Here is a 14,385-nt window from a genome sequence, read left to right on the forward strand (position 1 = left end):
CACAATGGAAAATATTAAAATGTTAATTCACTCTACTGTTTTCAGCAATTTGTTCTTTCTTGGTGAACTGCATATATGTGGTTAGAGGTTGTTTCTTTTAGACATTCCTAAGCACTCCCAAGGTTTTATTTTTTTTTCAGAACTGAGATTAAAAATGTTTATTCAAATGAAATGAGCAATTTGATATGTGAAATTTTGCCTCAGTGTCATTTGCTATTAGGTCACAACAAACACAAGAAGACAAGAAATAAATATGTTTGCAAGTATTAAAAGGCTGGATTTGGACTAGTTGAGAAAATAGAGCCACTGTGAAGCTCTTCTGAGCTGACTACAAAAATTAAAAATACTCTGGTCTTCCCATTTGGCTATTCTGAAAAGAATAGCAGGGTTTTATCACTGCTATAGTGATTTTCATCTTGAATCATCTGCGTGGATGTTAAGTAATGAATTCCCACGAAAATGAGATTAAATTACTACCATCTTGTTTCTGTCACTGGGCAAACTGAGGCCCAGGTCAAGCATTTCCTTTTTTCCCCACCTTCTGTTCAGGCCTCTCTGAGCTAGCTCAGATTGCTTGCTAAAGTCATCCTTCCTTAAGATCAAGGTGTTGCAAAATCAATACTAGATTATGTTCTTTGCTATTAGCCTGAGCAGCTTTTTCTATTCCCCAGAACTTACTTATGTGCTGTTGCATAGAGGTCATCTTTCTGCCGAATTGCTGAATAATCCAGCAGGGTGCAGGGCTGAGTTCCCTTTCCAGAAGCAGAGAGTCAAAAGTAAAAGTCACTTTGTACACTTTTGTCACCTCTACATCAAAAAGATTGGCAAAATAGAGAAAAGTAAGTGAGAAGTAACAAAAGGAGTTCATGGGTTGAGGAGACTGATATAGGTAGTAAAATAAAATAGATAATACCAAATACACAATTTTGAGGTTTCCTGATTAAAAGAAGCTTGTGGGGTTTTTTTCTTGTTTTGTTTTGTGTTTTGTTTTGTTTTTAAATGCATATTGCAATGGCCACCAGATGAGTTGGAAACAAATTTCTGCAGATGCTGCTCTTTTTTATTCCATTTTAACTCAGGCCACTTCAGGCAAGATTAAAATCTAGGTCTTACTCACTGACACTGTAACAATTTACAGGTTTTATCAATAGTAGATGACAAGAAATCAAGAGGAGTTATGGTTGTGTTGCATTTTTAAAAGTTGAGCCAATTTCCTTTTTTTAGTCTTACTCAAAATAAATATATTAAAAAATTATCCATTTAAATTAATATTTAGATCCACATGACAGACTACAAGTATTTTGAAGGTATACACAAAGAAGTTACAGAAATTGTTAGAAATTAAAGAGTTTAAAATGACCATTTTCCCACATGCTTGAAAAAACTCACATTACGAATGGAGAGAGCAGAGTTTCAAGGCTGGAACCTACATACATTATTTACATCTACTATTCACATAGTTGCCAACCTTTTGTGATAGAAATTACTCAAGGCACTGCCATCTCTTTTGTCCTTGTACCATCATTTTAGGTAGGAAACTGCCAAATAGGCCACTTGTGTAGATTATGTAATTTTGTCCCAGTCATAAATAGGACAAACACAGGAGCCCCTTTTACACTCTTCATGATGACTTTTTTCATCTATGTAATTCTGTCTGGGGAGCTGATAGCTTTCATTGCTCACGGGTGGTTTCTTTTACTTTTTCTCTAAAATTTTTCTGTTCCTTCTTCGTGCCTCTTAAATTTACATAGATTTATGTTGGAATGAAACCCAGACCTCTGACACAAAGGCGTATGCTTTATTATGAAAAACAGTCTCCTTCCAGACACCCCACCATTATGCATTATCAAGTGTTGCATTGCCTTGGTGGTTTTTGTTTTCTTGGACGGGCTTTAATCCCTGAAGCAGAATCAAGCCTACGGTGTCTAACATGTCATGTCTCAGCTGGATTCACCTGACTGCTGCTTCGCCTTGCCTTCTGCTTTACCTGTCTTTGTGCATTTGCAGCACGGCTGATGCCCCCATGTCCTCCTGCTGGGGCTTTGCCTGCCACTCAGGGCAGGGAGCAGCAGGGAGGACACAGCCTGTGCTGCTGCTGGATTTAGGAAGAATCTCCAGGAAGGCACATGCTTCCACTGCTGCTGCTACCCCCATCATCCTGCAATTCAGGATCTAACTCAATACATGTGTTGTGCACACTGGGAGAAAACAGTCTGCATTTTGAAGCAGAACTTCTGCATCTCTCACAAAGTCCAGCCTACCTGGCCTGTCTGTTTCTTGCAGGTAAATGGTTCTCACTTCAGTGTAGACATCATGTCCCAGCGCAGCCTTTCAAGATTGTGCCCACACGTGATTTTGCTCTCTCTTTGCAGGGGTATGTAGTTGATGAACATGCAGCCATGCAAGCTCGATGGGAAGAAGCATCTAGAGACACAATCAAGAAGACAACCAAGCCATGCCCCAACTGCAATATTCCAGTAGAAAAAAATGGTAAATTTATTATATATCTTATATTTAACTGTCTTTTAAAATTCATTTTACCAAATAAATGTATAAATGTGCATGCGTACATATTCATAGTATTATTCCAAGATAGGGAGAGCACACAAAGCTTGAATAATTGCCTGTCACTTTATCTAAATTATCTTGAAAACATTAACTCTAAATCACTTAGTTCTAAAACCACCAATCAAGCTTCACAAAATGCCTGGCTGTTTTGTAGGTAGGGAAAATGAGGCACTGGATGTAGCATTCATATGACTGGATATCCAGCTAGTTGTCTAGATTTACTATTGTCACTGGGAAAAATAGACATTTGTAGGGTAAAACTTATATCACAATGAAGCAGAACATATGTCTAATGTAGGACAGAAGAATCACACCTAAAAGTGGGATGTGGAGAATGAGTCCTGCTGTAGATGTCTACACAATATATGGCTGAATTTAGATGAGATTTATCTCAACCCAGTCACATGCCCATAGTAGAAGTGCAAATTAAAGGAAACAACATGAATCCTGACAGTTTGCACTAATCGATGTTTACTGTGTAGGAAGCAAAGTAATCTGCTGGCACTGGGATGGTTAAAATGGGGAACAGGGATGGTAAATAGGCTGTACATTATGCGTTAATGCTATTCCAAGATTTAATGGTATTTATATTAATTAATTAATAGAAATATATTAAATTTATTGCCTAAATATTATAGAAGTATTTAGAGGATGCTTCTCAGTTTTGTGGCATCGCTTATTCACATGGAACACTGAAAACACCAAATAAGACACTGTGAACTGCAAGAAGAGAACACTTCAAGCAGTGATACTGCAGAAGTATTACTGAGGAAGAAATAGGACAAAAACCTGAAATCTGGGGTTTGATGAAAGAAAAGAAGGCAGTTGGCAGATAGAAAGTGGGAGACACTTTCTAACACAAGAAACAGAAGGGAAAAAACCAAGAATTCAAGAGTGGGAAGGCGAGACAAGGTTTGGCATCATGTAGAGAGCAAGGTGGGCAGCAGACAAGAGATAACAGAGGGCTTGGTCAAAAATCTTATTTACAGACTTGTAAAACAAGGCTGAAAACAGAAGTTTTAACTGCATTAGAAATAGAGAGATGATAATATTTAACAGTTTGTGTGCACAGCCAAATGAAAAGAAACCTTCTGGTCAGGTTGAAGGAGTGGTAGGACCTTTACTTTCTCTTAGGCTGGGCTACAGAATCTTTACTGTTAAATTATAGGCAGTTAACATTTGTCACAAACAGGATATTCCTGTTTGATACCATTTACACAACTCCCACAAAAGTTTAGGGACGTTGCTTGTAAAAATCCCCATTTTATCAAAAAGGCAGTTCTACTTTTTACCTTTGAATGAAAACATTTATTGAAAATGGATAATAAGCAGAAAAAGACTTTTCCTTGCTTATAGCCTGACCCAGGTCAGAACAGTGCCTCATAATACTAAATGCCAAAACCATGGTAGTAGGCTAGAAATGTTTGACACACTGTAATTGGCTGATTGTGCTGCAGAGATGGGCAGAGAGGAACCTTCTGAAATTCAACAAAGGCAAATGCAGGGTCGTGCACCTGGGGAAGAATAACCCCATGCACTAGTACAGCCTGTTGGCTGACCTACTGGAAAGCAGCACTGCAGAGAAGGACCTGGAGGTCAACAACAAGCTGTCCATGAGCCAGAAGTGTGTCCTTGTGGTCAAGAAGGCCAATGGTATCCTGGGGTGCATTAGGAAGAGCATTGCCAACAGGTCAAGCCCTCTACTCATCCCTAGTGAGGCCACATCTGGAGTACTGTGTCCAGTTCTGGGCTCCTCAATACAAGAGAGACATGGAGCTCATGGAGTGGGTCCAATGGAGGCTGTGAAGATGGAAAAAGGACTGGAGCATCTCTCTGAGGCTGAGGGAGCTGGGCCTATTCAGCCTCAAGAAAAGACAACTGAGAGGGGAACCTCATCAATGTCTCTAAGTGTCTAAAGGAGAATGTCAAGAGCATGGAGCCAGGCTCTTCTCAGTGGTGCCTAGGAGAAGAGGCAATGAGCAGAAACTGATGCACAGGAAGTTCCACCTGAACATGAGGATGATCTTTACTGTGTGAGTGACCAATCACTGGAACAGATTGCCCAGAAAGGTTGTGGAGTCCCCCTCACTGGAGATACGGAAGAACTGTCTGGACACAATCTTGCACAATGTGCTCTAGGATGACCCTGATTGAGCAGCAAGGTTGGATCCCCACTGTGGTCCCTTCCAACTTTACCTATTCCATGAATCTGTGATTTCAATGAAAAGATGAAAAAAGGACTGTATAAATAAATACGTGATAGGAGAAACAAAGAAAAGAGAGGCAAATTATTCTCAGTACCCACTGAAAGGACAGGCAGCAATGCACACAAATTGAAACACAGGAAATTGCGTTTAAACACAAGAACATCCTTTTACTGTGTGGGCAGCTGAAGACTGGAACAGGTTGCCCAGAAAGAGTTTCCATTCTAGGATACATTCAAAACCCAACTGGACGCAACCTGAGCACCCTACTTCAGTATGACCCTGCTTTGAGCAGTGAGGTTTGGACTGGATGTTCTCTAAAGGGACCTTCCCACCTCAGTGATTCTGTCATTCTGCAAATTAATGCATGAAGCTTAAAAAGTGCAGTGCTTGCTTTCTTCTTTGGTCATGGTTACTGCATGTGCCACCTTGTAGGCTGCCATTTGTAAACTGAGTGAAGCACTTCAGAGCTGCCTAAGTACGGCTGCTGTCAAGAACCTGACAACTCTACACTGAACTCTGCCAACAGTCTTCATTTGGAAGGAGTACACTGACTCCACACAGGAGAATAATTGTGCTTTCCTTCCCCAAATGCATCTGTGGACACTGTCTTTTACAAGGGATAGTGGCAATGCCAATAACTTTTCTGTAATACTCTGTGTAAACTATAGGCATTCCAGAACGTTTCTGGATGTAAATAACTTTCCTATAAGAGCTGAAGTGAAAGAGAGAAACACTTTCCTACAGCTGAGTTCCCGGTCTGAGTGAGTTTAAACACACATCCATGTCTCTTAGAGGACTGCTGTACTCACAGAGCTCTAGGTGACATTGCTTGAGACACTCTCCACTCTGACTGCTGATCTCAGATGCCATGTAGCAGAGAATAACATGATGTATCTAGCTTAGAAGGTAGGACCCACGTTTGATAGAGGGTGTCTATTGGGGATTGAGTCCTGTGCCAGGACTGAGTTTTACTCAGTGATGGCCTAATACAAATTGTAAGAGAGGACTGGGTCTAAAATTTAAATAAACTGAAACATGGAGGCTGGCCACTGGTATGTTTACATTTAAATAAGATAAAAAATTTTCTGGTGCATTGCATTTCTTGCACAAAGATATAAACTAATGAATAGACCTTGCTATCACAACAATTTTCTCTCTCTGTCAGATGAAGTAGACAGGCCTATTTTAACAAACCAGTTCTTGTGTGTCCTGCAGTTTTTGCCTTCTGAGAAACATTCTGGAGTGGCATTTATAAAAAAGGTGGTGTGAGGGTAGCAGTTTGTACAGTAGGGAATACACACTCCCTGTACCTCCCATCACCATTTGGAGTAAAACCAAGATGACATTTCAGCATTTCTTCATAGTGCATACTTTTCTCTCAGTTTGAATTATGCAAAAGATCTCTTTGTGTGGTAAGCAACGTAATTTCCATTTGAAATGTATTTCTGTAATGACCTTTGACAATGTTAATGTTTTATATATTACAAAATAAACTTTTGATCAAGGTTGTGAGCAGAGAGATTAAAACTGCTCTCATGGTATGGGCAAGTAAGAAGCCCAACACACAGGAAACACTGATGTGATCAAAAGGCTGCTTCAGATACTAAAAAGGTCAAATCAACCTAAATTCCTAATGTCATTTTTATATAATCAGCAGTCAGCCACTAAAGTCTGTGTCTTCTGATTTACTCTCTGCAAATCTTGCAGTTGTTGAATACAAATAAAAAAAAATTTAATTTTGTTTATTTTCTGGCTCACAGCTGGACTAGCATAGAGTAACCTTGAGGAGACGCCTCCATGACTGCTTTGAGAGGCCATTGACTCATTCTTTTCCCTATCCCTAGCACAGCCTTTTCTAATTTCCTCCTACTCCTGCAGTCCCTAAGGTAAGACCAGCATATTACAGGGAGTAGCAGATTTTAGTAGCCCAGGGAAATATCCTTCAGGTTTGTACTTTTCTTTTATAAAATATTTTACTTAGTTGGTAAATGAATGCCTAAGAAAGTTGATTTTAACGCTCTTAATTGTTGATTAACATCTCTAAGTGTTTGCCAAGTACTAAATCCATTCCATTGCTATTTTGCAGGTGGCTGCATGCACATGAAATGTCCTCGCCCTCAGTGCAGATTTGAGTGGTGCTGGAACTGTGGCCTGGAGTGGAACAGAACCTGCATGGGAGATCACTGGTTTGACTAGTGGTGCTGAGGACAGCCTGTGCTGCTGCTGCTAAAGCTTTCATTGGGGCCAAATTCTGAACTCCTTGCTTAAGCAAAATTCCCAGAGGTTTCAGGGACCCAGGGTTCAGAAGTTGGCCTCGTTTGTTGGTTTTTTTGCTTTCTTGCATATGCAATCATACCAAAATCACATTGAAGTTATGACAAGGGGTTTAAATTCACTAAGTAAAGAGAGTTATTGTTTTAATGGACAGACTTGCTCATTGTGGTACAAAGAGGGGTAAAGTGCAACTTTCTGAACTCGTGCAGTCTGTCAGCATGGAGAGCAGACAGGGTTACCATGAGGAACTTTACTTGACATTTATAGTCAGGAATCCATCAGTCTTGCGAGAGTGAGGAGCCTGCACAGTGTGTATGTGAGTGTGTGAGCATCAAGAGGGTAGAGGATCTGCTTTTTTCTTTGACCACTTCTTTGCTCATTCAGCACAAATTTTGATTTTGAGGCAGTATTTCTTAACAGCTTTTTTGGCAAAGGGAAAAGACTGTAGCTCTAAAGTGTTTTCTCAGGGTTTCTTCCTATTCACAGGCTTTCTTAACAGCTTTTTTGGCAAAGGGAAAAGACTGTGGCTCTTAAGTGTTTTCTCAGGGTTTCTTCCTAACAGGCTTTCTTTAGGGACTGGTTTTGCTTTCAAATCAAATTCCCATAGAAACATCCAGCTTTATGCCGTACTTGGGCTTGTGTATTTGTGACATACAACATGAAACCTGCCTACCTACTCATTATAGACTTTGTTACAATGGGAAGATTAGCTAAGAGCGCGGTTTCAGCTCTGTCCGTGACTGTTGCTATAGTGGTGACTGAATCCAATTAAGTGTTGTGCAAGCTAAACTCACAGGGCTTCATTTTTCCTGTACTTACGGAATACTTTGGACATGGCAAAGTGAGAAAGGAGAACACTTCTCAGGGCTTTTCGCTATCAGCTTTCTCCTAAATTGTATTAGAATATGGGTATAATTCTGAAAATGCATTTGCTGCTCTAACAGTGTGGGGCACAGGGACACCTTCATTTTACAACATTAACACAGTAAGTGAAATTTAATAGTATTTCCAAGCCTGAACAATTTTACTGTTTGTGATCTTTACATTGCTGTCTTATTCTGAAATGAAATTGGTAATGTCCACATCCAACATGCCATGTAAGGATTTGCACAATTTAGTTTTGGAAAAAAAACGCACAATAAATAAAGTGGTCAAAAATTTAAACTCTTATTTCTTTTTTTTATTTGAATACAAAGTAAGTGAGTACAAAGATGTTGGGTGGGTCATGCATTGCCTTGACTGATTAAAACTCCCAGCTGAGAGACTAGCCCTTTGATTAAAACATAATGTTAGAACAAAATAAATGCCACAGCCATGGTCTTCTTTTATCAAGTTTGAACTAATATTTTGTATGGCATGACTGTAGAGTCCTGAAAATGTGGGTGTGCCTCATATCAGTACAGAGCAGGAACCTTGAGGTATTAAAAAAATCCCATGCTCACTACAAAAATATCCAATTGGTAAAAGCAGTGGAGTATTCATCTGTCTAAACTGGAAGAGACATTAAAAGTCTGAGGAAACAAGGGAATGAAGGCATGAGGTATCAAAAATGAGAGAGCAAGTTGGTAGAATTAAGAAAATGAGAAAGGAAGAAAGTGACAACAAGAAGACGATGGACATTTCCTAAAGATAATTTTCCAGTGAAAATTTCCTGTGGCACTGGTGAACTAAACTGTATGCAGAAGTAGCTACATTGAAGTGTAGAGATGCAATTGAATGCTGCAATGTAGCTCATTTAAGTACATTATCTTAATGGGGATATTTTACTGTGAGCTCTGAATATCTCATTGTTTGATTTCCTGTACCTGGGTCTATTTTATAATTTACATGGCTTGTTGCCAACAGGCTAGGGAAAAAGTCACAAGGCTTTGATCATGTGTTATATGGGAATTCATCGCTATATTTCATGTTCAAAAACATTCAGAATAAAAGAAGTCTGAATCTCTTTCCCGTTTTTTTTAGTGTCTTTCTTACAGAGGAAGAAGAAGTTATTCACTACGAGAAAGTTTCACTGAGTTAGAGCCTGCCCTAACAAGTTAATGTTTTAATTGTTATGTAAAAACATGATTTGTGCCCCTGGATCAAGATCCATTGAAGTCAATGGACTGTAGATCAGCTCCTGTATTTCTTTCTGGCCTGGGAAGGGCAGGCATGAGTCATAAGGCTAGAATAGAAACACCTCTTTTTTGCAAGAATTTGCCAGAGAATGGGATTATGAGCATTCATCTAAGACGTATGCAAGGACAGGAAAGAAGAATAAAGTTCCAGCATTGACTCAAGATTATCTACTTTTAGAGACTGACTTTATAGGCCTTTGTCACATAGGGTTGCTTTGCACAGGCCAGATTCACACTCTGCTAAAAACAAATGTGAATTCTGTAGGTTTTAATAGAACATGTCCTGATCTTCTCTGTGTTAATGGTATATGTGTCTGTGCATACATGCACAAAGTTTGAGATGGTACAGGCTGTAAATCTGATTTCTCTTTACTCTAAGATTCTCATAATTTCCACAATTTAAAGGGCATGAAAAACCAGGATTAATTCTCTGCTGACACTGTAAGAATGCTGGAATACCTACAGAGATGTGTGAATTAGAGATGAAATGTCCTATACTGGCAGCTTTTTTTTGCAGTGAAAATGCTGTTTTAAAAAAAGATATATAAAACTTATTGAAAAAATCTATTTTGCAATTTGAAACAAACCAGAACAGAACAACCAAGTTTTCAGTGTCTAGACTGATTCTCTTATTTCAGCTCTGAAGTATCAGAGTGGAATTCACCTCATCCAAGTTTAGCTCTTTGGTTGGTACGGCGAATTGAGGGATAGGGGGAGACCTCCAGGCCTTATGCTTCCAGCCCCATTGCCTGCGAGGTGAATGCCCTTCCCCCCACCCCCGCACGTGGCCCGGTGACCCCGCAAGGAGCACACACAGACCACCTGGGAGGGACGGACGAAAGAGGAAGTTTATTGTGGGGTTGGGGTTTATAAGGCTTTTAGGAAGGTCAAAGGGGACCAATCACAAGTTCAGGGTCACACAAAAGAAACCATCAGGTAAGGGGTCAACAGCCAATAGGAAGGGGTTAAACAAAGGACCAATGGGACGCCTCGGGACCTTCCCAGGACACCTTGTATGGGAGACAATAGCTTCACAGGGGGTGTTTGGGAGAGGGATACAGTGACACTGCAGAAAATACACAAACATGTTGAGACATGTTTAAACTACAGTAAAAGCTTCTGTTTCCATAGGGTTTGAGTTGTTTTCCTCACCAGTCCATTTCTGGCCGGACTTTTTCCATATTGTATATGGCAAATTCATTGCCACAGGTTGGTTTGCTGGCTTCAGAGGCTCGCAGAGAGACCCATTGTGCATGTCTATGGTGGAGCTTGCTGAATTTGTAGTATAATTGGTCATGACTAGAGGCGTGATGGCAACAGCCCTGCCAGAGACAGGGTGTAGCTCGTGACGGGACGAACAGGACCTGTTCTGTGTGCTCCTACACACTCGTGTCTCTACTGTTGCACAGAGAGGGGAGTCTTTCTTTTAAAACTTGCTGAACTGGCATTGCTTGCTACCATTCATGAAGCCAGCTTTGGCAAATGCTTTCTCTGGCTTGGCACACGCATCTCTGGAAGTGGTCCTGGGCAGCCATGGAGGGTAATGAAGAAAAACAGGACTCAAGCACAAAAAAAGAAGGAAACCAACCTGAGGGCATAAGCAGATGGAAAGTTTTCAAGAACTTGTAGGTTTATGTTCTCTACTAGCAATACACATGACATTCAACTGTATTTTCTAAGAAGGTGATTTATTATGGTGATATAAAGCAAAAAAAGAAGTCTGTATCTTTTTATCAAGGTTTGCCTTTATTAATTGAATTCTCTTTACCTTGAACCTTCTTCATCTTTCAGATTAAAACAATTACCAACTTGTTCTTGGTACTGCAATCCAGGATCCTTTAGTGTGTGTTAAATGGATTAAGTACAGGATGTATGCTGAAATATTCAATAATTATTATCATTATAATAATTCAGCTCTATAACAACAATAAAAATCTCTAATACTTAATTCCAACTGGCAGTGAAATCCAAATACCAAGTATTTTAAGAAGAAAATACATAGTAGCTTGGTTTCTTCAAGAAAAAGTGTATCTCAAAGCTCAGAGTAAATAATACTTCAGGAGCTGTGATTTTGACTAAAATATCATTTATACATCTGCCTTCTCTCATCGCAAAATGCAAGCCAAATTATTTCATTTTAAAATGTACACTTTAAAAAAATCAATAAATGGCATTTCAGAAGAAACATTATGTCGCTGTTGGGAAATAATAGTTATGCTGTGAAAGAAGAGCAAGCAGTAGGGTATGCTTTTTGCATATGAACAGTAAGATACCATCTATATTGCAAACTGGTATGGTAGCAAGCCTTTTTGCCTACAGATCTTGTAGATCATGTAAGCTGAAGAAAAATGGGCATTTGTGGAGGGAAACCTGAGGCACTTGGAGGTGAGAGGCCAGATTCCAAGAGATTCTGCTGGTCTGGAAGACTGGGAAGAATTAACCCTTTGTGCCAAACTTTCTCACAGTTTGAATAACAACTGCTATGTTCCTCATGTTCACCATGCTGCTCAAACCACTACACACATAAATCATTGTGTGTGGTAAGCTCAATAAGCAACACGTGCAGCAAGATTGAAAGGATAAAGCATAATATCAACTCCGAAGATTGTTTAGCCCCACAATAACTTAATTTATCTGATTCAGTGTTTGACTAATATGGTGTCGTGGTTTAACCCCAGTTAGCAACTAAGTACTGCACAGCTGCTCGCCCCTGCCATGGGATGGGGCAGAGAATCTGAAAAAGGTAAAACCCGTGGGTTGAGATAAGAACAGTTTAATAATTGAAATAAAGTAAAATATAATAAGAATAATAATTATCATCACAGAATCATAGTAATGAAAATGGGGATAACAAAAAGAGAAAAAGGAATAAAATTCAAGAGAAACAAGTCTATAACTACCTGAAGGGAAGTTCTAGCCAGGTGGGGGTTGGTCTCTTCTCTCAGGCACTCAGCAATAGGACAAGGGGGCACGGGCTTAAGCTCCGCCAGGGGAAATTTAAGTTGGATATCAGGAGAAAATTCTTTACAGAGAGAGTAATCAGGCATTGGAATGGGCTGCCCAGAGAGGTGGTGGATTCACCATCCCTGGAGATTTTTAAACGCAGATTGGACGTGGCACTGAGTGCCATGATCTAGTAAATGGACTGGATTTGGACCAAGGGTTGGACTCGATGATCTCGGAGGTCTTTTCCAACCCAATCGATTCTATGATTCTATGATTCTAAGTGCTGCACAATACAACTGCTCACCACCCACCGACTCATGCCCAGCCCCACCCCGAGCAATGATTGGCCTCTCCCAGCCAACTCCCCACAGTTTATATACTGAGCATGATGTTCTATAGTATGGAATATCCCTTTGGCCAGTTCAAGTCAGCTGTCCTGGCAATGCTCCCTGCCAGCTTCAAGTGTACTACTTCCTGACCAGCAGAGCATGAGAAACTGAAAAGTTCTTGGCTTAAGCACTACTTAGCAACAGCTGGAACACCAGTGTATTATCAATGTTATTCTCATACTAAATCCAAACACGCAGCACTGTACCAGCTACTAGGAAAAAAATTATCCCAGCTGAAAACAGGATATATGGTGATAGCTGATGCAGAGAAACCCTACACAGAGTTAGAGCAGCAGCAGTAGCAGTAGCTCTTAACAACTAGATTTTGTTTCCAGGCAGCAAAATTCTCATGCTTCCTTCAGTTCCTCACTAAGCAACAGAAAAGCCTGAAGAAAAACGAGACAAAAGTTTCCAGGAGAAGGAAACCCTATGTCCAGTTGTTCCTGATGGTCCTTCAGCAGCCTCACCCAGATATATCTGACAGCACAGCATTGACAGCAATTCAACGAAAAGAGAAAAATGTACTACATTTTATCTGACTCAATTAGTTTTTAAGGAAATATTTCTATCTCTAATTAACAAATTTAGAAAAGCATCTTTCCTTTTTTTTTTTTTTTAAACATGTTTGTCTACTTATTCCCATTATGTTTATTTGTGTATGTGTTTTACATGTTTGCCTGTGTGGTTCCCCTTGTGTATCACTTACTGGTTTTCAGCTGTGTGTGCCTCCTCCTCAGACAGTTTAATGCTGTAGAAGTTTGTAGCTTGATTGTCCAGGAACTACTATAGTACATGCACTGAATAGGCTCTTCTCATATTCTGGGTAAGTATGTGCAAACCAGAAAAAATGTAAATGGCTTTAAGAAGCAGTAGGGTAGGCAAGTTGAGAGAAGTTCATTTAATCATATAGAGAATAATATTTAATGTAGTGGTTTCTGTATCTGTAGAAAGATTTTTTTTTTTTAGAAATCAGATCATATGCCATTTCATTTTTCTTCATTATTATTAATAGCACACTTTTCTTTGCTTTTTATTTGTTTTTCTTGTCTGTGTCTCCATTTTTCTGAATAATGGAGTAATGATTCTATGCCAGTAGATAAAATATGCAGCACGACATCACCTGTTACATTACTTTTTGGCTTTTATCCCTAGAATGCTTGAGGAATTCACATAATCCGTGTTGGCAGGGAAGTGCCATTATCTGTATTCTACAGTCAAGAAATTTACTCCAGAGAGCACAGCCAGACTACATGGAGGCAACATCTCAAATCCACATCGTCCCTTTCCTCACAACTGGGGAAATCTGGCTGCACCAAAGTGGAGGCCACCTGCATGCTGGGATGGTGATGACACAGGCTCAGGGAAGCAGGAAGCAAATTTGAAGTTTAAGGTCCAGAGGACACCAGTGTGACATTAGGGACACAAAGAAATAATTTTTTAAAAGGTAGGATTTTCTGTGGCCTAAAGAAGAGTGATCTAACCTGACATCATTAACAACCACTGGGAATTTTACTGCTGGCTTCACTGGGGAAAGGCTAATTTAGAGACTCTGAAAACACCACTTACTTCAACATTTTAGCAGTGCATAGGAGATCTCTGGGAGAATTTTATGTCCCAGTTTCCTCTTTATCTCTTTGTTGGTTGAATATGTCATCTACAAAACACATTCATGCCCACTCTCTCCACCTTGTTTTAGTGCAAACTAAAATCCCTCAAGCAGTGATGTCATATATGTTTTAAAAACCTTTAGTTAAGTACCATCTGAAGCAACAGACTGTACACTTATTCTTACTTGGTACATGATTGTATTGTCTGCTTCATAAAAAGTAATCCTGACAGCCTGCCAATTACAGCTTCTGGTTACCAGGTCAAAAACTGGTTGGA

At 39.7% G+C, this 14,385-nt stretch overlaps 1 protein-coding gene across 1 annotated transcript in view; it reads left to right on the plus strand.

Moving 5' to 3' along the window:
* The window catches only part of PRKN (parkin RBR E3 ubiquitin protein ligase), a 710,634-nt gene extending 703,103 nt beyond the window's left edge, over positions 1 to 7,531 (plus strand). The window contains exons 12-13 of the mRNA XM_039380803.1: positions 2,373 to 2,490; positions 6,862 to 7,531. Coding sequence (XP_039236737.1) covers positions 2,373 to 2,490; positions 6,862 to 6,971 — 228 coding nt within the window. The 3' untranslated portion in view covers positions 6,972 to 7,531. The remainder of the gene's footprint in view (positions 1 to 2,372; positions 2,491 to 6,861) is intronic.
* Positions 7,532 to 14,385: the final 6,854 nt, after the last annotated feature.

The sequence above is a fragment of the Pipra filicauda genome, unplaced genomic scaffold (assembly GCF_003945595.2).
Source record: "Pipra filicauda isolate LSUMZ 115617 unplaced genomic scaffold, ASM394559v2 scaffold202_size1376763_pilon, whole genome shotgun sequence".
Classification (NCBI taxonomy): Eukaryota; Metazoa; Chordata; class Aves; order Passeriformes; family Pipridae; genus Pipra; species Pipra filicauda.